A 24,618-nucleotide genomic window follows, 5' to 3' on the forward strand; every position below is an offset into this window, starting at 1 on the left:
CATCTGAGATATGCATTTGCTGATGAATATTAACATGGACACCTTTGTCATGACTTCTGCAAGTACCTCCCACATGGATAGAGATGTGGAAGATGGCTCAGATGCTGTTGATTGAACACATCACTCCTGTTAAAACGTGCTTTTTATCAATTCCCATTCTACTACAGCAAAGTTCACCATCCAGTGAAAAAGGCACTGACTTTGAACCCAGTGAAATGTTTATCCTCAAGAGTCTTACCTTGCACTGGCTCTGTTATGCTGAAGATTTGTTTGTTTTGACTCATTAAGAGTAAGCACAAATTTGGCTACATGTCTCCAAGCAGGGATGAGGAGGTGATGTCATATTTCTGGCATAGGAGAAGATAGGAGTTCTCAGGTTCTACAGAAGTAGCTGTTGACACTTATTAGTAAGTGTTTCTCTAACCCACGGAGTAAGCAGAAAACATTTTGCATTTAGCTCATGGTTCACAGTCTGCGAGATGAAGCACACACGTCCAAGGTGAGCAGCAGTCTAAGGGCTCCCTTCTGGCAGCTCCAGGACCTAAAGTCCTGGAAACTGGGGAATGAGGTTCTCCTTTCTGATGGTTGTCAAGCAGATGAGAGGGGAACCAGCCTGGAAAACAACCTGATTGGTCAGATATGTGAAGGTTGAAGAGGGGAGAGTTGAATCATTTTCTGTTTAGGAAATAGGCTTGATTTTTATTTTTTCTGGAGGGAATTAAAATTAGACATAATATTGGGATTTATAATGCCAAATTCACACATGCATGCAACATCTGGTGAACCTCATGCCTCAGTACCTTCCCTCTCCTTGCCTTCCTCCTGACTTCTTCCTCTACTACCCTGATTTCCCCTCTTCTACTGTTATTTTAATCAATGTGACATGTACATGTACATGTTCGTTATGGATGGTCTGACATTTTCTTGCTGTGGCGTATTCACACGAGGAAGCAGCATAAATGGCAGATGTCTTTCCCCGGGTACTTCCGCATGCTCCCCATATTCCACTCCCTTCTTCTCGATCCCTTTCCTTTCCTGAGCCAGCGCTCATCGTACCGGATCTTCTTTTGATGATTATATTCTGCAGACAACCAGGAGCTTTTTGCACTTTATTCAATGCCATATCTGGAGTCATGATTGATATTTTAAAGAAAACTGAAACAATCTTAGTTACAACATGTTTGAAGATATTTTTGTCAGTTAGGTTGCATTCCTAGAAAGAAATCTCCTAAGTCACAAGGAAATCTAACATATAGAATGATGGGTGAAATGTTGGACTAGACAATCCCCAGATCAGAAAGAGTATACTCTCTGGATAGTGTCCCTGAGAATATAGACATTCTCTCATCTCCTCCTGGCTATTCCCTGTTTTGTCTGTTGACATCATTTTCAGTCTGGAAATAGACTGCACAATATCCAAACTAGAAAGAGGAGCTACCTCTTTTTCAAATAACTTTCTTACCACCAACGTGATTCTATAACTAATAAATGAATTCATCAAAGTAGCAGGATATAAAATCAATAGCCAAAAATCAAGTGCATTCCTATAAGTCAGTATTTAATCTCCTGAAAGAGAAATAAAGAACTCCATCCCATTCACAATCACCACAATAAATAAAACAAAGTAATTGGGAATCTATCTCATAAAAGAAGTGAAAGACCTCTACAACAAAATCTAAAGGACACTAAAAAAAAAAAAAAAATTGGACTGGTTGGTCGTATTTGTGGAGTGAGCTGGCAGGTGCGTCAGGCCTCTGGCATTGCAGAGGTAGCAGGCGGGCACCCTACCAACCTGCTTTGTGGAGCTAGGCAGCAGGCAGCCAACCTGCCAAGCCACCAGGTCAAAGGAAGATGCCATGACTGAGTGACCCTGCCTGACTCATGCACCCAGGATGGCGCCATCACTGGTGGGTCACAGTTGAGGAGCGAGCTGGCGGGTGAGTCAGGCCACCTGCATCGTGGAGATAGCAGGCAGGCACCCAACCCACCTGCCTTGTGGAACTAGGCAGCAGGCAGCCAACCCTCCCAACAACCAGGCCAAAGGCAGATGCCATCACAGAGCAACCCCACCCAACCACCATGCCGAGCAAGACAGCAGATGAGCCAGCCCACCTGCATCACAGAGCTAGCCAGAGGCTTCTTTATAGGCTGGTGCAGGTATTTTGAATTATTCCTGAGGGAGTGGCCAAAATCACTGGAAGGGTGGCTCCCTTTCTGAGACACTAACAGAGACTAAAGACCTTTGATGAGACTGAGGAGTCAAGAAGAGGAGGTATTGAGAGACACGGGACCTACTCAGAGCCACCGGGTGATCAGGCTCCCCAGATGGGGCAGTAGTCCCAAATAGCAGGGAACTTTGTGGAGTAGAGTGGCCCAGTGAGACTCCCCTACTAGAGCTGAGTATCCAGTCAATGAGGAGCATTGCAGAGGAGAGCCACACAGCTAGAGACTTCCACTCAGATTGAGGGTGCGAGGCCCAGGTGGTAGCTCTGGTCCCAAAGGAACATAGCAGAGGAGGGCCACTCAGCGAGGGAATCCCTGACAGGGCCAGGATCTCCAGCCCATGCGGTAGGTCAGGACCCCTGGGAACATCATAGAGGAGGGCTTCCCAGTCCAAGTGGTAGTTCCGGACCGAAGGGAACTTCTTAAAGGAGAGCTGCCCAGCAAAACTTGTGCAGCAGGTAAGTCTTCCCCTCTGGGGAGCCTTTCCGGCCAGGGCAGTTAACCACAGACACAGGCCCAGATCAGACATGCCCCAGTCTGCAGTCTAGTCCCCCTTTGGCTGACCATCAGTCAACAAGTGGAGGCGCCTCTGCCCACTGACCAGGAATATACCCCATCTGAAGGCCATCACCCCTAGAGGGGCAGCTTCCTAGTGGAGCACCACATTATCAAGTTCCTCCAAGACTTCAGGCTACAGAAGGCTAAGAGGTGAGTTACTGGAAATCTACAGAGACAATATTAGTCAATAGAGGAAATCTGCAATATCCCACAGTTTCACTACTAGAGGAGTACATACCTGAGAAATATGAGAAAACAACAGAAGAAAATGTCCAAAACAAACCTAGATTGTATAGCAATAAAATCCAAAGACAGGATGGCAGAAGAAATGTCAGAAAGGGAGTTGAGAGGGTTTCAAGATGGCGGCCTAGAGGGTGGCTGCATTCCATGTTGCTCCAGGACTCAGGATTCAAAAGAGGAGATATTGAGACACTTGGGACCAACTCAAAGCAGCCGGGTGACTCTCACCCGTTGGGAAGGCGTCCCAGATGGGATGGTGATCCTGGAACGCAGGGAACTTTGTGAAGTAGAGCTGCCGGTGAGACACCCCTCCCCCCGCTGGAGCAGTGAACTCAGACAACTGGGAGCGCTGTAAAGGAGGCCGCTCAGCACAGCGCTGGGACTCGGAGCAACCACTGGGGCTCTGGTGGCTGCCCAGGAGAGGAGTGGCGAGGAGAGCTGTGTGTACTCAGAACACCGGGGCCTGCCCTGAGGAGGAGGAGGAGGAACGTGGCTGCTTGGATTCAGAGTGACTGCACCAGAGCTACAGGCGGTTGCCAGAGGAGAAGCTCCACGACGAGCTGTTTGGACTCAGAACGACTGCTTCTGAACACCGGGGCCTGCCCTGAGGACGAGGAGGAGGAAGAGGAGCGCGGCCGCTTGGATTCAGGTGACTACACCAGAGCTACAGGCGGTTGCCAGAGGAGGGGCTGCGTGGCGAGCTGTTTGGACTCAGACCACTTCTGAAGGCTGGGGCCTGCCCGGAGGAGGAGGAGGAGGAGGAAGAGGAGCGCAGCGGGTCGTTTGGACTCGCAGTGACTGCATTAGCGCTCCAGGCGGCTGCTCAGAGGAGAAGGTGAGTGGTGAGTTGTTTGGACTTAAAGTGACAGCTCCTGAACACAGGGGGGCTGCCTGGAGGAGAAGCGTGGTAGGTCGCTTGGTCTTGAGTGGCCGCACCAGAGCTCCGGGCGGAAGCCCAGAGAACCCGTGCAGCGGGTCACGTAGATTCAGAGCCACTCAGAGGGACTGCTCCTGAACACCCGGGGGTTATCTGGAGAAGGAGGAGGAACGGGGAGGGTCACTTCGACTCGGAGTGATTGATTGCCCAGGGCTAGGGGTGGTTGGTGGGAGGAGGAGGCACGAAGTGAGTTTCTTGGACTCCTAGTGACCGCACCGGAATACTGGGCGGCTGTCTGGAGGAAGAGGCGTGTGGCGGGTCTCTGGGACTCAGAGCGATTGTTCGGGGCCCCAGGTGGCTGCTCAGAGGAGGGGCTGCATAGCCAGGTGATTAGTTGCAGAGCAGGGTCCCAGGATCTAGGAGGCTTCTTGGTGGAAGAGTCGCACAGAGACAGGCTTAGGGCGGAGCGAAGATTTCAGGTCTGCGGGCAGATTCTCTGAGGAGGGGCACCCTAAGGAGATTCATCTGCGAAGGGTGAGGCTCCCAGGCCCAGGAGGTAGGGCCGGGCCCCTGGAACTTTGCAGAGGAAGGCAGCCCAGCCCAGGCGGTAGCTGTAAATTGAGGGGAACCTCTAGGAGGGAACTGACCAATGAGACCTCCCCACCGGGTGAGTCTTCCCTGCCGGGTGAGGTTTCCCCACAAGGACGGTAAAACCAGAGACTCAGGCCCAAACAGGCTTTGCCTCAGCCCGCAGCCTAAGTCCCCTTTGGATGACCATTGGTCAACAAGTGGAGGCACCTCTGCCCACTAGCAGGGATTATACCCCACCTGAAGGCCACCACTCCTAGAGAGGCAGCTTCCTTGTGGAGCACCGCATTATCAACTTCCTCCAAGACTTCAGCCTACTGAAGGCTAAGGGGGGATATATATAGAAATCTTCAGGAACATTGTAAGTCAATAGAGGAAATCTGCAATATCTCAGCGGTCCTCTGACACCTGAACAATATGAGAAAACAAGGAAAGAAAATGCTGCAAACAAATCTAGATGTTACATCAATAAAACCCAATGACAGCATGGCAGAAGAAATGACAGAAAAGGAGTTCAGAATGTACATAATTAAAGTGATCAGAGAAGCAAAAGATGAGATGAAAGAGCAAATGCAAGCACTGAATGATCGCACCAATCGACAGTTAAAAGAGCAAATACAGGAAGCAAAAGATCATTTCAATAAAGAGTTAGAGATATTGAAAAAAAAACAAACAGAAATCCTTGACATGAAGGAAACAATAAACAAAATTAAGAATTCCATAGACAGCATATCCAATAGGATAGAACACCTGGAAGACAGAACCTCAGACATTGAAGACAAAATATTTAACCTTGAAAACAAAGTTGACCAAACAGAGAAGATGGTAAGAAATCATGAACAGAATCTACAAGAACTATGGGATATCATGAAAAGGCCAAATTTAAGAATTATTGGGATTGAGAAAGGCCTAGAGAAACAAGCCAAAGGAATGAACAATTTATTCAATGATATAATATCAGAAAACTTCCCAAATCTGAGGAATGAAATGGAAAATCAAGTTCAAGAGGCTTATAGGACTCCAAATACACAAAATTACAACATACCCACACCAAGGCACATTATAATGAAAATACCTAACATACAAAATAAAGACAGAATTTTAAAGGCCACGAGAGAAAAGAACCAAATTACATTCAGGAGGAAACCAATAAGAATATCAGCAGATTTTTCAATCCAGACCCTAAAAGCTAGAAGGGCCTGGAACAACATTTTTCAAGCCCTGATTGAAAATGGATGCCAACCAAGAATCTTATACCCAGCAAAACTAACCTTCAAATTTGACGATGAAATAAAATCCTTCCATGATAAACAAAAGCTAAAAGAATTTACAAAAAGAAAGCCAGCATTACAGAACATTCTCAGCAAAATATTCCATGAGGAAGAGATGAAAAACAAAGAAGCAAATCAGCAAAGGGAGGAATTATCCTAAAGGAATTGTCAAATAAAGGAGGAAACAAGTTGTGTCAAACAAATAAATAAATAAAATTTAAAAAATGAACCATATGACCGGGAAACCAAATCATATCTCTATAATAACCCTGAATGTTAATGGCCTGAATACATCAATCAAAAGACATAGACTGGCAGATTGGATTAAAAAGAAAGATCCAACAATATGTTGCCTGCAAGAGACTCACCTCATAGAAAAAGATACCCATAGACTAAAGGTGAAAGGATGGGGAAAAACATACCATGCGCATGGACTCAGCAAAAAAGCTGCAGTATCCATCCTCATTTCTGATAATGTGGACTTCAAGCCAAAGTTAGTCACAAGGGATAAAGAAGGTCATTTCATACTGCTTAAGGGAAGCATAAATCAGCAAGATATAACAATCATAAACATCTATGCCCCAAACAGTGGCTCATCCATGTATGTCAAACAAATCCTTCTCAATTTCAGAAACCAAATAGACCATAACACAATAATACTAGGTGAGTTTAACACGCCTCTCTCACCACTGGACAGATCTTCCAGACAAAAATTGAACAAAGAAACCAAAGATCTCAATAACACTATCAATAATTTAGACTTAACAGACATTTATAGAATATACCATCCAACCAAGAGCGAATACACTTTCTTCTCAGCAGCACATGGATCCTTCTCTAAAATAGACCATATATTATGCCACAAAGCTAATGTTAGCAAATACAAGAAGATAGAGACACTATCATGTATTCTATCAGATCATAATGGATTGAAGTTAGAAATAAATGAAAGAGTAAAACACAGAAACTATTCCAACATCTGGAGATTAAACAATATGCTATTATATGATGAATGGATAACAGAAGATATTAGGAAGGAAATTAAACAATTCTTAGAGGTAAATGAGAACAAAGAAACATCATATCAAAATCTCTGGGACACTATGAAAGCAGTACTTAGAGGGAAATTTATTTCATGGAGCGCATTTAATAAAAGACATAAAACTCAACAAATTAACGACCTAACACTACAGCTCAAAGCCCTAGAAAAAGAAGAACAGAACAGCACCAAAAGTAGTAGAAGACAGGAAATAGTTAAACTCAGAGCTGAAATCAATGAAATTGAAACAAAAGAAACAATACAAAAAATTGACAAAATAAATAGTTGGTTCTTCGAAAAAATAAACAAAATTGATAAACCTTTAGCCACACTAACAAAGAGAAGATGAGAGAAAACCCAAATCACCAAAATTCGGAATGAACAAGGAAATATCACAACAGACAGAATTGAAATACAAAACATAATTAGAAGCTATTTTGATAATCTATACGCCAACAAAATAGAAAAATTCGAAGACATCAACAGGTTTCTAGAGACATATGAATTGCCTAAACTGAACGAGGAGGACATACACAATTTAAATAGACCAATTTCAAGTACTGAAATAGAAGAAGTCATCAAAAGCCTACTAACAAAGAAAAGTCCGGAACCAGATTGGTTCTCAGCCGAGTTCTACAAAACCTTTAAAGAAGAGCTCATTCCAATACTTCTCAAAGTATTCCATAAAATAGAAGAGGAGGGAACCCTCCCAAACTCATTCTATGAAGCCAATATCACACTGATACCTAAACGAGACAGAGAATCATCAAGGAAAGAAAATTTCAGACCAATATCCTTAATGAACATCAACGCAAAAATTCTCAACATAATTTTAGCAAATCGCATACAAAAACATATTAAAAAGATAGTGCACCATGATCAAGTGGGTTTCATCCCAGGGATGCAAGGTGGGTTCAACATCAGGAAATCAATAAATGTAATTCACCATATTAATAGACTTAAAGTCAAGAATCACATGATTATTTCAATAGATGCAGAAAAAGCATTTGATAAAATACAGCACCCCTTCATGCTCAAAACACTAGAAAAAATAGGGATAGTGGGAACATTCCTTAACATTGTAAAGGCCATTTATGCTAAGCCCATGGCTAATATCATTCTAAATGGTGAAAAACTGAAATCATTCCCCGTAAAAACTGGAACAAGGCAGGGATGCCCTCTTTCACCACGTCTATTCAACATCGTTCTTGAGACTCTGGCCAGAGCAATTACACAATCCAAAGAAATTAAAGGGATACGAATTGGAAAAGAAGAACTCAAACTATCCCTGTTCGCTGATGACATGATTATATATTTAGAGGAACCTGGAAATTCCACCAGAAAACTCTTAGAACTCATAAGTGAATTCAGTAAAGTGGCAGGTTACAAGATCAATGCCCATAAATCCAACGCATTTTTATACATAAGTAATGAATCTTCAGAAAGAGAAATTAGGAAAACTACCCCATTCACAGTAGCCTCGAAAAAAATAAAATACTTGGGAATCAATCTCACAAAAGAGGTGAAAGACCTCTACAATGAGAACTATACAACACTAAAGAAAGAAATTAAAGAACACCTTAGAAGATGGAAAGATCTTCCATGTTCTTGGATAGGAAGAATTAATATTGTCAAAATGGCCATACTACCTAAAGTGCTATACAAATTCAATGCAATTCCAATTAAAATCCCAATGACGTACCTTACAGAAATAGAGCAAGCAATTATGAAATTCATCTGGAAGAATAAGAAACCCAGAATAGCTAAAGCAATCCTTAGCAGGAAGAGTGAAACAGGGGGTATTGCAATACCAGATCTTCAACTCTACTACAAAGCAATCGTAACAAAAACGGCATGGTATTGGTACCAAAATGGAAAGGTAGATCAATGGTACAGAATAGAGGACACGGAAACAAACCCAAATAAATACAATTTTCTCATACTAGACAAAGGTGCCAAAAATATGCAATGGAGAAAAGATAGCCTCTTCAACAAATGGTGCTGGGGGAATTGGAAATCCATATGCAACAGAATGAAACTAAACCCATATCTCTCACCATGCACGAAACTAAACTCAAAATGGATTAAGGACCTCGGAATTAGACCAGAGACCCTGCAGATTATAGAAGAAAACGTAGGTCCAAATCTTCACCTTGTTGGTCTAGGATCAGACTTCCTTAACAGGACTCCCATAGCACAAGAAATAAAATCTAGAATCAACCACTGGGATAGATTCAAACTAAAAAGCTTTCTCTCAGCAAAGGAAACTATCAGCAATGCGAAGAAAGAGCCTACAGAGTGGGAGAATATCTTTGCCAATCATACTTCAGATAGAGCACTAATCTCCAGAATCTATAAAGAACTCAAAAAACTCTACTCCAAGAATTCAAATAATCCAGTCGACAAATGTTCTAAGGAAATGAATAGACACTTCACAGAAGAAGATCTACAAGCAATCAACAAACATATGGAAAAATGTTCAACATCTCTAGTAATAAGAGAAATGCAAATCAAAACCACCCTAAGATTCCATCTCACCCCAATTAGAATGGCGATTATCAAGAATACGAGCAACAACAGGTGTTGGCGAGGATGTGGGGAGAAAGGTACACTCATACATTGCTGGTGGGGCTGCAAATTAGTGCAGCCACTCTGGAAAGCAGTGTGGAGATTCCTTAGAAAACTTGGAATGGACCCTCCATTTGACCCAGCTATCCCACTCCTTGGCCTATACCCAAAGGACTTAAAATCAGCATACTACAGAGATACAGCCACATCAATGTTCATAGCTGCTCAATTCACAATAGCCAGATTGTGGAACCAACCTAGATGCCCTTCAATTGATGAGTGGAAAAAGAAACTGTGGTATATATATACAATGGAATATTACTCAGCCAGAAAGAATGATAAAATTATGGCATTTGCAGGCAAATGGATGAAATTGGAGACTATCATGCTAAGTGAGATAAGCCAATCTCAAAAAGCCAAAGGAGGAATGATATCGCTAATAAGTGGAGGATGACACATAATGGGGGGGGTGGGAAGGGTTAGTGTTAGGGTTAGAGTTAGGTTTAGGGAGGGGGGCAAGTATGGAAGAAGGAAGTACTGTATAGAGGGTAAAGAAGGGTGGGAGGGGTGGGGGGAAGGGAAAAAAATAACAGAATGAATCAAACAACATTACTCTATGTAAATTTATGATGACAGAAATGGTATGCCTTTACGCCACGTACAAACAGAGAAACAACATGTATCCCATTTGTTTACAATAAAAAAAAAAAAATTAAAAAAAAAAAAAAAAAGTAGTTCAAGTTCCAAATTGACCCCTCAGGTCTCTGTTTCTGCCTGCCGCAACTGTCACTTGCTTCAAGATGCAGCTCAAAGCTAGCCATTGTAAAAGCCTTCCCGTCCAACAGCACTTCACCGTGGCTTAGTACTTTGCTGTCTATTCCTTCACATTTACACGCATGCGCGTGCGCACACATGCACACACACTTATTCATTTATCTTCCTATTGTCTTGAGCAGTGTGTTGTCACTTTTTTTTTTTTTCCCTGTTGAACTCACATGTAAACTGCTAATTTCCCTGCATTCGTCATAGGGTAACTAGCACTGTGTTGTACACTTAATAAATGCTTGCAAATGACAAAAAAAAAAAAAAAAAAAAAAAAAAAAAGAAAAGAAAAAAGAAAGGGAGTTGAGAATGTACACAATTAAAATCATCAGGGAAGCAAACAAGGAGATGAAAGAGCAAATGCAGGCATTGAATGATCACATCAATTGACAGTTAAAAAAGCAAATACAGGAAGCAAAAGATCATTTCAATAAAGAGTTGGAGATATTGAAAAAAAACCCAGAAATCCTTGAAATGAAGGAAACAATAAGCCAAATTAAAAACTCCATAGAAAGCATAGCCAATAGGATAGAACACCTGGAAGACAGAACCTCAGATATTGAAGACAAAATATTTAATCTTGAAAACAATGTTGACCAAACAGAGAAGATGGTGAGAAATCATGAACAGAATCTACAAGAATTATGGGATATCATGAAAAGGCCAAATTTAAGAATTATTGGGATTAAGGAAGGCTTAGAGAAACAAACCAAAGGAATGAACAATCTATTCAATTGAATAATATCAGAAAATTTCCCAAATCTGAAGAATGAAATGGAAAATCAAGTACAAGAGCCATACAGGACTCCGAATACACAAAATCACAACAGGCCCACACAAAGGCACATTACAATGAAAATACCTAACATACAAAATAAAGACAGAATTTTAAAGGCTGTAGGTGAAAAGAATCAAATTACATTAAGGGGGAAGCCAATATGGATACCAGCAGATTTTTCAACTGAGACCCTAAAAGCTAGAAGGGCCTGGAAACAATTTTTTCATCCTGAAAGAAAACAGTTGCCAACCAAGAATCTTATATCCAACAAAACTTACCTTCAGATTTGGTGACACAATAAAATCCTTCCATGAAAAACAAAAGCTAAAAGAATTTATAAAAAGACAGTTGGCATTATAGAAGATTCTCAGCAAAATATTCCAAGAGGAAGAGATGAAAAATAATGATGTAAATCAGCAAAGGGGGGAAGTACCCTAAAGGAACAGTCAAGTAAAAGAGAAACCAAGTCATGTCAAAAAAATAAAAAATAAAAAAAAGCTAAATGACTGGCAATACAAATCATATCTCAATAATAATCCTGAATGTTTATGGCCTGAACTCATCAATCAAAAGACAGACACTGGCAGATTGATTTAAAAAGAAAGGCCCAACAATTTGCTTCCTGCAAGAGACTCATCTCATAGAGATACCCACAGACTAAATTTGAAAGGTTGGGAAAAAACATACCATGAACATGGACAGAGCAAAAAAGCTGGAGTATCCATCCTCATATATGATAATGTGGACTTTAAGCCAAAGTTAGTCAGAAGGGATAAAGAAGGACATTTCATACTGCTTAAGGGAAGCATAAATCAGCAAGACATAACAATCATAAATATCTATGCTCCAAATAGTGGCTCATCCATATACGTCAAACAAATCTTCTCAGTTCCAGAAACCAAATAGACCTCAACACAATAATACTAGGTGATTTTACACACATCTCTCACCAATGGACAGATCTTCCAGACAAAAATTGAACAAAGAAACCATAGATCTCAATAACACAATCAATAATTTAGAGTTAACGGACATTGCTAGTATATACCATCCAAAAAAGAGTGAATACACTTTCTTCTCAGCATCACATGAACCCTTCTCTATAACAGACAATATTTTATGCCACAAAGCTAATATTAGCAAGTACGAGAACATAGAAATACAATCTTGTATTCTATCAGAACATAATGGATTGAAATTAGAAATAAATGACAGAGTAAAAAACAGAAACTACTCCAACACCTACAGATTAAATAATATGCTCTTGTATGATGAATGGATAACAGAAGATATCAGGAAGGAAATTAAAAAATTGTTAGAGGTAAATGAGAAAAAAGAAGCATCATATCAAAATCTCTGGGACACTATGAAGCAGTAATTAGAGGAAAATTTATTTCATGGACTGCATTCAATAAAAGGAGAAAATATCAACAAATAAACGACTTAACACTACAGCTCAAAGCCCTAGAAAAAGAAGAGCAGACCAACACCAAAAGTAGTAGAAGACAGGAAATAGTTAAAATCAGAGCTGAAATCAATGAAATTGAAACAAAAGAAACAATCAAAAAATTGACAAAATAAAAAGTTGTTTCTTTGAAAAAATAAACAAAATTGATAGACCCTTAGCCACAAAAACAAAGGAGAAAGCCCAAATTACTAAAATTTGGAATGAACAAGGAAATATCACAACAGACACGATTGAAATACAAAACATAAGTAGCTATTTTGAAAATCTATACACCAACAAAATAGAAAATCTCAAATATATCAACAGGTTTCTAGAGACATATGAATTCCCTAAACTGAACCAGGAGGACATACAAAATTTATATAGATCAATTTCAAGTGATGAAATAGAAGAAGTCATCAAAAGCCTACCAACAAAGAAAAGTCTGGGACCACATGGGTTCTCAGCCGAGTTCTACAAAATCTTTAAAGAAGAGCTCATTCCAATACTTCTCAAAGTATTTCATGAAATAGAAGAGGAGGGAACCCTCCCAAACTCATTCTATGAAGTCAATATTCTGTCTGAACCAGACTGAGACACATAGAGGAAAGAAAATTTCAGACCAATACCCTTAATGAACATTGGAATTTCTAGGGCTCGTGATATACATATTTAAGGTCTCTATCAAAACCCAGAAAGATCTCAAATAAAGAACCTAGTACTACATTTTCCTATAATATATATATGCAGTATTCATATTTCTAATAGAATAACTTGGAAACTCAGCATTAGTTGCCCCAAATGATCCCTTTGGATCCATTTTCTCACATTTTCAAGCAAGACAAATTGAATTTTCTGTGCCTGTACAACCAAAAGCATCCTATCCTAGGGTTTCTCAATTTTAAAAATTCAGTAGTTTATGCAACAATAAAAGCAACTCTTACCTTTTTTGTTATTGATCTGCATAATGTCTCAACATGATTCTCACTTAGGGTAATAAGCCTTCATAAATTCAGTATTTTCATTTTGTGAGTATTTAATGTTCTGAAAGATGATTTCCATAGATAGAGAATAAGAAAAGAGTCCAATGATCACCAGACTTTTCCCTAGCATGGTAACTACATGACATCTGTCCTTAACATTTCAGGAAAAGTGTGATAATCCTCTGTTGATATTTACATTTTCTGTATTTCCAATTGGACATTGAAATCCCCAGGGAGGAGCCATCTGCTTTCCACTTGGAGCCCTTGTTAAGCTGCTGTGATGGTCATCAGGGATGTGCATGGCAGGCCAAGGTGGATGGAACACAAAATTTGGGAAGAGTGTGTCTCAGTGGAAACAAGAACTGGTAATCAGAGGGGCCACCCAAGGTCATTGTTCTGAACTTTGAGATAGTAGATTCTTCTTTTAATATTTGCCAACCATTATCAAAGATGCTATTGTCTCAATATAATTGCTTTTAAAAATTAAAGAGCTGGGCTTACATCTTTCCTGATGTTAGGAAGCAAACATATGTGTATAATCTAGGAGTAAATGTTTTTGGTCTTGATTTTAATAGGAAAGATGTTCTTTCCATCATGTGGTAAACTATCTCTCAGTGTAGGAATGGTCAGATATATTTTAGACACATAGGAACTGTGTAGAATTCATCATTTGTAAATCAAAGAATTGTTCATATCTATTGAAAAAAATCCTTGTATAATATAGATGTTTACATATGGCCACAATGCTTTATTTCTATAATCTTACAATTTCACATTTTTGTATTTAATTTAGCCTACAAATCTCCCCACCAAAACCAAGATTCTATAAAGAATCAGAGTTCACCATGGATTTTGTTGAGGTTATTGACTAGTGTGTCTGGTGGATGTGGAGAAAGGGCTTTCTGGCCCTGTGTCCAGGACGTTCATGGAGAGACTTGGTCACAAGGTACCATGACCAAGTAGACCACCTGGAGCCCAGGAGCACCACAAACATTCTTACCTCAGAGAGAAGACAGATGGTGACAATGTCCAGAGAATTCAAACCAGGTAAATTAGGACACACCATAATCCAAGTTTGTGTTTTACAGGAGGTGATAGGCAGATTTTAACAGTTAATCTCAACCCAGTAGAGAAGACTCTGGGTTCTCAGTGAGGTTCGAGTCACTGAGCAAAAGCAGTTTGAGAGAGGGCTGGTTTTCTACCAGCAAATTCATTTCTGTTTAATTTTCAGGGTATGAGTTTTTTACCTTCTTCAAGTAATTACTTTTGTTATAATACAAAAGTGAAACAATAAAAGCTGGGAATTGAAAAATATACTGAAGCTTTAGCAATCACTGGTAATTCAAAATTTCAGAAAGTTCATAAGGTTTCTGCTGCATCTTACAAAATATTTTCCAAGAGCTGTCATTAATTTATCCTTCATTAAGCAGCACGAGATAGCAATATTTTTTGGTGCACATTTCTCACGACTTCTCAGCACTACACACTCATCAACAATGGACATATTTTGTTGGAAAGCAACATAAGAAGTTTTGTAAAGAATTTTGCTAATGAGAAAGTTAAAAAGGCTAATTGTTTTGCTATTTTAATCTTTGATTCCTTTTTTGAGTGTCAGAATTTGAATAATGTTCAACCATTCTTTTAAATTCTGTGTTTTTGTGTGTGGCATAAGACAGTTCATTTTATCAAATAATGTGTGATAAAGGAGGGATTTGTCTTAAAACCAAAATCCCAAGTGAATTGGATGTGTGTAAGGACTAGTGCTTCTCCATTTGTATAAGTAAGCAATTTATTGAAATTATGGAAGTGACAAAACGTCTAGTTGTTTAAAAAGCTTGTCAGAGAACAACTATTCAGAGAGAATAAGAAATTATAGTTTGTTGTCTTTCCTATTTTTATTTTAATTTATTTATATTGTAAAAAGTGGGATAAATGTTGTTTCTGTTTGTACATGGAGTAACAGCATACCATTTGCGTAATCATACATTTATATAGGGTATTGATGTTTGATTCATTCTGTTATTTTTTCCATCTCCCCACCACCCACCCCTCTTTTCCCTCTATACAGTCCCTCCTTCCTCCATTCTTGCCCCTCTCCTAAACCCCATTATGTGTCATCATCCACTTATCGGTGAGATCATTCATCCTTTGGTTTTCTGAGATTGGCTTATCTCACTTAGCATGATATTCTCCAATTTCATCCATATGCCTGCAATTGCCATAATTTTATTTTCCTTTATAGCTGAGTAATATTCCATTGTATATATATACCACAGTTTCTTTATCCATTCATCAATTGAAGGACATCTAGGTTGGTTCCACAATCTGGCTATTGTGAATTGAGCAGCTATGAACATTGATGTCACTGTATCTCTGTAGTAAGGTGATTTTAAGTCCTTTGGGTATAGGCCGAGGAGTGGGATAGCTGGGTCAAATGGTGGTTCCATTCCAAGTTTTCTAAGGAATCTCCACACTGCTTTCCAGAGTGGCTGCACTAATTTGCAACCCCACCAGCAATGCATGAGTGTACCTCCCCACAACCCAGCCAACTCATATTGTTGTTTGTATTCTTGATAATCGCCATTCTAATTGGGGTGAGATGGAATCTTAGGGTAGTTTTGACTTGCATTTCTCTTATTACTAAAGATGGTGAACATTTTTTCATATGTTTGTTGATTGCTTGTAGATCTACTTCTGTGAAGTGTCTGTTCATATCCTTAGCCCATTTGTTGATTGGGTTATTTGTATTCTTGGTGTAGAGTTTTTTTTTGAATTCTTTATATATTCTGGAAATTAGTGCTCTATCTGAAGTATGTGTGGCAAAGATATTCTCCCAGTCTGTAGGCTCTCTCTTCGCATGGTTGATAGTTTCCTTTGCTGAGAGAAAGCTATTTTGTTTGTATCTATTCCAGTTATTGATTCTTATTTTTATTTCTTGTGCTATGGGAGTCCTGTTAAGGAAGTCTGATCCTAAGACAACAAGGTGAAGATTTGTACCTACTTTTTCTTCTATAAGATGCAGGGTCTCTGATCTGATTTCAAGGTCCTTGATCCATTGTGAGTTGAGTTTTTTGCAGGGTGACAGATAGGGATTTAATTTCATTCTGTTGCATATGCATTTCCAGTTTTCCCAGTACCATTTGTTGAAGAGGCTATCTTTTCTCCACTGCATATTTTTGACACCTTTGTCTAGTATTAGAAAACTGTATTTATTTGGGTTTGTGTCCGTGTCCTCTATTCTGTACCATTGATCTACCTGTCTGTTTTGGTGCCAGTACCATGCTGTTTTTGTTACTATTGCTTTGTAGTATAGTTGAAGTTCTGGTATTGTGATAACCCCTGCTTCATTCTTCCAGCTAAGGATTAGTTTAGCTCTTCTGGGTTTCTTATTCTTCCAGATGAATTTCATGACTGCTTGCTCTATTTCTGTAAGATACGTCATTGGGATTTTAATTGGAATTGCATTGAATCTGTATAGCACTTTTGGTAGTATGGCCATATTGACGATCTTAATTCTGCCTATCCAAGAACATGGGAGATCTTTCCATCTTCTAAGGTCTTCCTTAATTTCTTTCTTCAATGTTTTGAAGTTTTCATTGTAGAGATCTTTTACCTCTTTGGTGAGATTGATTCCCAAGTATTTTATTTATTTTTTTTTTTGAGTATATTGCGCATGGAGTGGTTTTCCTCATTTCCCTTTCAGCTCTTTCATCGCCTGCGTATAAAAATGCTTTAGATTTATGTGTGATGATTTTATAGCCTGCTATTTTGCTGAATTCATTGATGAGGTCTAGAAGTTTTCTGGAGGAGTTTTTTGGATCCTCTGAATATATAATCATATCATCAGCAAATAGTGACAGCTTAAGTTCCTCTTTTCCTATTTGTATCCCTTTAAATTCTATGGTCTGCCTAATTGCTCTGGCTAGAGTTTCGAGGATGATGTTGAATAGAAGTGGGGAAAGAGGACATCCCTGTCTTGTTACCATTTTTAAAGGGAATGGTTTCAGTTTTCTCCATTAAGAATTATATTGGCCATGGGCTTAGCATAAATAGCCTTTACAATGTTCAGGTATGTTCCTACTATCCCTATTTTTTCTAGTGTTTTGAGCATAAAGGGGTGTTGCTTTTTGTTGAACGCTTTTTCTGCATCAATTGAAATAACCATATGATTCTTATCCTTAAGTCTATTGACATGATGGATTACATTTATTGATTTACAGATGTTGAACCATCCTTGCATTCCAGGGATCAACCCCACTTGATCATGGTGCACAATTTTCTTAATATGATTTTGGATATGGTTTGCCAATATTTTGTTAAGGATTTTTGCATCTATATTTATCAATGATATTGGTCTAAAATTTTCTTTCCTTGATGTGTCTATTCCTGGTTTGGGTATGAGGGTGATATTAGCTTCATAGAATGAGTTTGGTAGGGTATCCTCCTTTTCTATTTCCAGGAAAACTTTGAGAAGTATTGGAATGAGTTCTTCCTTGAACATCTTGTAGAACTCAGCTGAGAATCTGTCTGCTCCTGGGCTTTTCTTGGATGGTAGGTTTTTAATGGCTTCTTCTATTTCATTGCTTGATATTGGTCTGTTTAAATTGTGTATGTCCTCCTGGTTCAGTTTGGGGGGAACATATGTCTGTAGAAATTTGTCAGTGTATTCAGTAGTTTCTATTTTGTTGGAATACAGATTTTCAAAGTAGCTTCTCATTATGTTCCATATCTCAGTGGTGTCTGTCATGATATTCCTTTTTTATCTCAAATTTTAGTAATTTGAGTTTCCTCTCTCCTTCTCTTTGTTAGTGTGGCTAAGGGTTTGTCCATTTTGTTTACTTTCTCAAAGAACCAACTTTTTCTTTTGTCAGTTTTTTGAATTGTTTCATTTGTTCAATTTCATTGATTTAAGCTCTGATTTTAATTATTTCCTGTCTTCTACTACATTTGCTGTTATTCTGTTCTTCTTTATCTAGGGCTTTGGACTGTAATATTAGGTCATTTAGTTGTTGACTTTTCATTCTTTTCTGGAATGTGCTCCATGCAATGATTTTCCTCTTAGTACCACTTTCATGTGTCTTAGTGATTTTGATATGTTGTATCGTCGTTCTCATTGACCTCTAAGAATTTTTTTTTCTCCCTTCTGATGTTTTCTGTTATCCATGTTTCACTCAATAGCATATTATTTAGTGTCCAGGTGTTGGAGTAATTTCTGTTTTTTATTTTGTCATTGATTTCTACTCTCAGTCAATTATGATCTGATAGAACACAAGGCAGTATCTCTATTTTTTTGCATTTCCTAAAGGCTGGATTGTGGCATAGAATTTGGTGTATTTTTAAGAAGGTTCCATGTGCTGCTGAAAAGAAAGTGAATCCACTCGTTGATGGATTGAATATTGTATATATGTGTATTAAGTCTAGGTTATTGATTGTGTTATTGAGATCTATGGTTTCTTTGGTTGAATTTTTTTTGGAAGATCTGTCTACTGGTGATAGCAGTATGTTAAAGTCACCCAGAATTATTGTGTTGTGGTCTATGTGATTCCTGAATTTGAGAAGGATTTTTTTGATGTACAGGGATGCACCGTTGTTTGAGGCATAAATATTTACTATCATTATGTTGTCCTAATTTATGGTTCCCTTAAGCAGTATGAAATGTCCTTCTTTCTCCCTTCTGACTAACTTTGGCTTGATGTCCACTTTATCTGATATAAGGATGGAAACCCCCACTTCTTTACTGAGTCCATGTGCATGGTAGATTTTTTCCCACCCTTTCACCTTTAATCTGTGGATGTCTTTTTCAATGAGATGAGTTTCTTGCAGGCAGCATAATGTTGGGTCTTTCTTTTTAATCCATTCTGCCAGTCTATTTGTTTGATTGATGAATTTAGGCCATTAATGTTCAGGGTTATTATTGTGATATGATTTGTATTCCCAGTCATTTGGCTTATTTTTGTTTTTTATGTTGGCTTGGTTTCTCCTTTGAGTGGTTTTTCTCTAAGGTAGTTCCTCCCTTTGCTGACCTACATTATTGTTTTTCATTTTCTGCTCCTGGAATATTTTGTTGAGAACATTCTGTAGTGCAGGTTTTCCATTTGCAAACTCTTTTATTTTTTGTTTATCATGGAAGGATTTTATTTCATCTTCAAATCTGAAGGTTAGTTTTGCTTGGTATAGGATTCTTGGTTGGCAAACATGTTCTTTCATAGCTTGAAATATGTTGTTCCAGGCCCTTCTAGCTTTTAGAGTCTAGGTTGAGAAGTTGGCTGGTATCCGTATTGGTCTCCCCCTATATGTAATCTGATGCTTTTGTCTTGTGGCCTTCAAATTCCTATCTTTATTTTGAACGTTAGGCATTTTCATTATAATGAGCCTTTCTGTGGATCTATTGTGATTTTCTGCATTTGGTGTTCTGTAAGCCTCTTGTATTTGATTTGCTATTTCATTCTTCAGGCTTGGGAAATTTTCTGTTATTATTTCATTGAATAGGTTGTTCATTCCTTTGGTTTGTATCTCTGTGCCTTCCTCAATCCCAATAATTCTTAAATTTCATCTTTTCATGATGTCCCAAAGTTCTTGAAGATTCTGTTCATTATTCCTTACCGTCTTCTCTGTTTGGGCAACTTTATTTTCAAGATTAAATATTTTGTCTTCATTGTCTGAGGTTCTGTCTTCCAAGTGGTCTAGTCTTTTGGTGATGCTTTCCATTGAGTTTTTTATTTGGTTAATTGTTTCCTTCATTTCAAGAATTTCCGTTTTTTTTTTTGTTTGTTTTGTTTTGTTTTGTTTGAGAATCTCTATCTCTTTGTTCAAATGATCTTTTGCTTCCTGCAGGTGCTCTCTCAGCTTATTGGTATTATCACTCATTGCCTGCGTTTGCTCTCTTATCTCATCCTTTGCTTCATGAATCATCTTAATCATGTATAATCTGAAGTCCTTTTCTGAAATTTTTTCTAACATATTGTCACTGGATTCTATTAATATAGAATCTAGATTTGTTTGGATCATTTTCTTCCCTTGTTTTTTCATGTTGTTCATGTATCTTCCCCTCTAGCAGTGCAGATCTGGGGTATTGCAGATTTCCCCCTATAGGCTTATAGTAGCCCTATAGATTTCCAAAACTTTTTCTTTAAGGGAAGATCAATATTAGCAGTGCCCAATTCAGACACTATGCAATCCTAGACCAAATAGGCCCTATGAGGACAATAACAATATTGTCATAGTAAACAGAATGTGTTCAAATATTATCTTCAGTAAAAGAAACAGATTTGCAATAAGGTCTGCAGTTTCAAATGGCGGACAAAGAGGATGCAGAGGGATGTAGAAAGTGGCTGCTAATGGGACAAGAAAAGAATATACAGAATTTCTAGATAATAGAAAGGGTGAGAGTGTAATCCAAAGAAATTGGATGTTAGCATGCAAAAAAGGGAGAGACTCTGAAGGAACAGGTAAACAAAAGCAAAAGAGAGCAAAAAAAGTAAAGAAATAAAAACAAATTTTTTCAATAAGGAGAAAAAAGAAAATCTACAGTATAACAGTCATATAGTAATGAAACCTCCCAGTCTTCAGTTTCCTGATGCATGAGAGGTACATGACAATGAGCTTCAAGTCTCCCACAGGCGTCTCAGGATGGGATTTTCCCCACCTAAAGATCGGAGCTATGGCTTCCAGGATTATCCAAGATGGCCGTTCTGGCTTCGAAATGTGTTGGCAAATGGGGAGCTGCAGCTCAAGGTGTGGCTGTGGTCAGCAAGGAGGTCCCGGAGGCGGGATGCGGTTGGTCAGGCAGGGGTCCTTGATGTCGGGTGTGTTTAGCATGGTTGTGGGATCCTGGAGGCTGGGTACAATCAGTCAGTCTGGGGTCCCGGTGATAGGGTGCAGTCAGTTGGTCTGGGGGTCCTGGTGGCAGGGAGCAGTCAGTCGATGTGAGGGCCCCAGAGGCAGGGAGTGATTGGTTGGGCTGAGGGATCCTGGAGACGGGTTCAATCAGTCTGGCCAGTGGTCCTAAGGGGCCGGGCTTTTGTCTCAAAATGGCGGCAGCCAAGTGTAATCAAACCTGTAGGTACTGTAACAGTGAACTTCCAGGCAACAGCAGGCAGCTGGTGCTCCACTGGCGGTCAGCAATCAGTTTGCTGACTTTTGTCAGACCATCCGGAGGTGAACCTCCTGCGTTAGGTGATGGATAGGTGTAAGGCAGGTGATGGACAGGTGAGAGGCAGGCAAATGGCGGATGATAGACACCTGACAATGAGTAATCTGCCTGTCTTTCATTTTTTATCCTGCATCTTTTACAAATATATTATGTTGGTTGTTATAGTATAGTCCCTTCATTTTACACTGAATTAAAAACCCATATTTTTATATTTAATAACTCATTCATAAGTATTTATGTTTGACTTTGAATTGTTCAAATATTCCATTTAATCAGTGCATAAAATTTTACACAGCTGTGCTAAAATTGATAATATTTTAAGATTTCCTAAACACTATCACACTTTTATCACTGTGTAGTAATTTACATAAAATTGTTACATATGAAATAAGAGAACTGGTTTCAATTTTCTTCTTACATATCAAATATTTCTTTAATCTCATTCCACCTAAAAAATACTGCTAATCATTAGATAGCAAGTACAATTGGTTAACAATTACACAAGTAATTTGGGTTGTGAAATCCAGTTATATCTGCCCTGTGAAGGCAGAAGAAGGTGCAGAACCTGCTTAGACTGAGGAGAGACAGCAATGAATTCCAAACATCAGTATGTGGAGCTCAGTGATGGTCACTTCATTCCTCCACTGGGCTTAGGCACCTACAAACTTCAACAGGTAAGCATGAATATTCCAGTATGTTGGTTCCTGTGAGTCCTTCCAAAAACTCACTAAAATTGAGTTGCTTCTGGAGTCCTCTGATGAAAATTGACTAGGATTTCTGTGTCTGAAGAGGATTCCTGAATGTCAGATTCTTATAACTAACTAGGAATAACCCAGAAAAATGGGCTTGGAGTCATTACTTCAAATACTGATCTAACCACAAATCATGGGCAAAGTTGAGTTATGTAAGGTCACTGCTTATGCTCAAGACATCCAAAATTGCTCTTTGGATACTTCTTAAGTCTAGGAGATAAATGAGCAGTCAAAGTTCAGGGGACTAGCTGTTTATTACATAACTCAGTATTCTGAAAAACACATTGGAATATAATCTTCCTTCCAGCTTAATGAGTTGTCTATTTTGCTCACTATTAGTTACCACACTTATTATGATTCTTTAAATACACTTTGGTTATTTCTCTAGGTTCCTAATAGTAATGTAACAGAGGCCACCAAAATAGCTATAGAAGCTGGTTTCCGCCATATTGACTGTGCTTATGTATACCAAGTAGAAGAGGAGGTAGGATTGGCTATTAGAAGCAAGATTGCAGATGGCACTGTGAAGAGAGAAGATATATTCTATACTTCAAAGGTATTGTGTATACAGTATACAAATTACTGCATGATTACTACAATGTGGTATACAGAATTGGAAATTATGTTAGGTGATCAGTTGTGGGTGGAATGTAGATAATTGGAATAATGTTTATTCACATGTAATATCCAATTTCTAAAACAGATGAACAATGTGAATTCCTGCCCACAGTCTACAAATTTGTGAATTTATAGTTCCTTTAATTTTCTGATTCTGTAATCAGCAGTATGTTTTTTAATTGGTGGTAGAATCAGATAGAATTATGACCAGATTATGGTTTCATTATCTCCTGGGTGATTTTTAAAATTTCTTATCATTCAAAATATTTACTGGCACCTTTGTCATTATCAAAGGACAATGTAGGATAGCTCTATGGGTACTAAAGTAAATATTGCTAAAGTGTTTTTAGTCATGTCTGGAACATAATGCAATAGTCAAATGTGTTTCCCTTCAGTTATGTAAAAAATAATTACAAATTCTTACATCATGCAATGAATAGATGAGATAGACTAACAGTAACTTTGTAATTTCCATGAAGCACTATTCAGAAATTCAATAATGTTATTTGTTAGAATGTTTATCACATGAGTAATTCCTTCCAGAGTTTAGTTGACTTAGTCATAATAATAAAAATTTAATCCAGTTCACATGAATAGGTCCAATGACTGGAAACCCAAGACCTGAAGAGAATATCTTCCCTGTGATCAATTTCCTTGTGTCAATTTCTAAGGATTTGACAAATAACTATCTCAATATGAAGTTCAATAAATTCGAAAATTGGGTAATATACTAATCCATTCAAATTTCCATCTTTAACCTCTGCAGCTGTGGTCAACTTTTCATCAACCAGAGCTGGTCCAGACGTGTTTGGAAAGATCACTGGAAAAACTTTGTTTTGACTATGTTGATCTCTACCTTATTCATTTTCCAGTGACAATGAAGGTAGGCAATTTGCATCATTAAACCAATTTACTTTCATGACCATCATTATCATGAATGGTTGAATTAAGATTCTATTATAAATTAATATAAACTTAATATGACTTATAGAAAGTCCAAACTATGACTATATTTATGGTTATAAGTAATCTTCAGCAACATTTGTGTTTGTTGATCCATTACATCTACATCATTGTTTGATTAGTTTTCTCCTATCCTTCTCCTTTGGTGGTATGTATGACTTTAGGGCAGTTCAAGTTTCATGGTCATTAATATTTTATAGAGTCTCTCCATCTTCCAGCATCACATCAATCTTGAATTCAAACTTAAATGACCATCTTTGGTGCACATACATATCATTGATCCCACATGTGTCTAGGTAGATAAAGAATACTCTTTAGCCTCTGTCATTACTCAAATCTATTATTTCTGGAGAAGAAACTCATACATCCACAAAATTTCCCAGTGAGGCAATTACCCAGAAGAATATATAGAGACAATAAGACAACATAAATTAACTAGGAGACCTCATTAGGTGATTTGGAAAATCTCATTGAATCATATTTATACACACACACACACACACACACACACACACACACATATATATATAATATAGATATATATATATTTAAACATATATATAGATATAATTTGATGTAAGAGAATACAGAAAACAAAACCCTGAAAGTTGTTTCTTTCACATCCATTTGTAAACATTTTGTAAATAGATGAATATAGAGTTTTGTTTCACTTATTTTATGGATATTTAGTGTCCCATTCCATTGGTACACCTAAGAATATTGCTCTGCATGGACATAG

General features: G+C 38.4%; 1 protein-coding gene, 1 long non-coding RNA gene and 1 pseudogene across 5 annotated transcripts in view; 2 read left to right on the forward strand and 1 right to left on the reverse strand.

Annotated features, from left to right (window-relative positions):
* The window catches only part of LOC306642121, a 770,670-nt gene that overhangs the window by 472,338 nt on the left and 273,714 nt on the right, over nt 1–24,618 (forward strand). The gene's annotated exons all lie outside the window — the stretch shown is intronic.
* Nucleotides 1–24,618, reverse strand: part of LOC306641334 (aldo-keto reductase family 1 member C4-like) — a 295,086-nt pseudogene that overhangs the window by 82,860 nt on the left and 187,608 nt on the right. The gene's annotated exons all lie outside the window — the stretch shown is intronic.
* Nucleotides 22,067–24,618, forward strand: part of LOC306642112 (estradiol 17 beta-dehydrogenase 5-like) — a 179,704-nt gene continuing 177,152 nt past the window's right edge. For all 3 annotated transcript variants that reach the window (XM_079107581.1, XM_079107582.1, XM_079107583.1), the window contains exons 1-3: nt 22,067–22,220; nt 22,687–22,854; nt 23,683–23,799. In XM_079107581.1, coding sequence (XP_078963707.1) covers nt 22,137–22,220; nt 22,687–22,854; nt 23,683–23,799 — 369 coding nt within the window. In that variant the 5' untranslated portion in view covers nt 22,067–22,136. The remainder of the gene's footprint in view (nt 22,221–22,686; nt 22,855–23,682; nt 23,800–24,618) is intronic.

Source organism: Sciurus vulgaris (assembly GCF_902686455.1).
Source record: "Sciurus vulgaris genome assembly, chromosome: 12".
Lineage (NCBI taxonomy): Eukaryota > Metazoa > Chordata > Mammalia > Rodentia > Sciuridae > Sciurus > Sciurus vulgaris.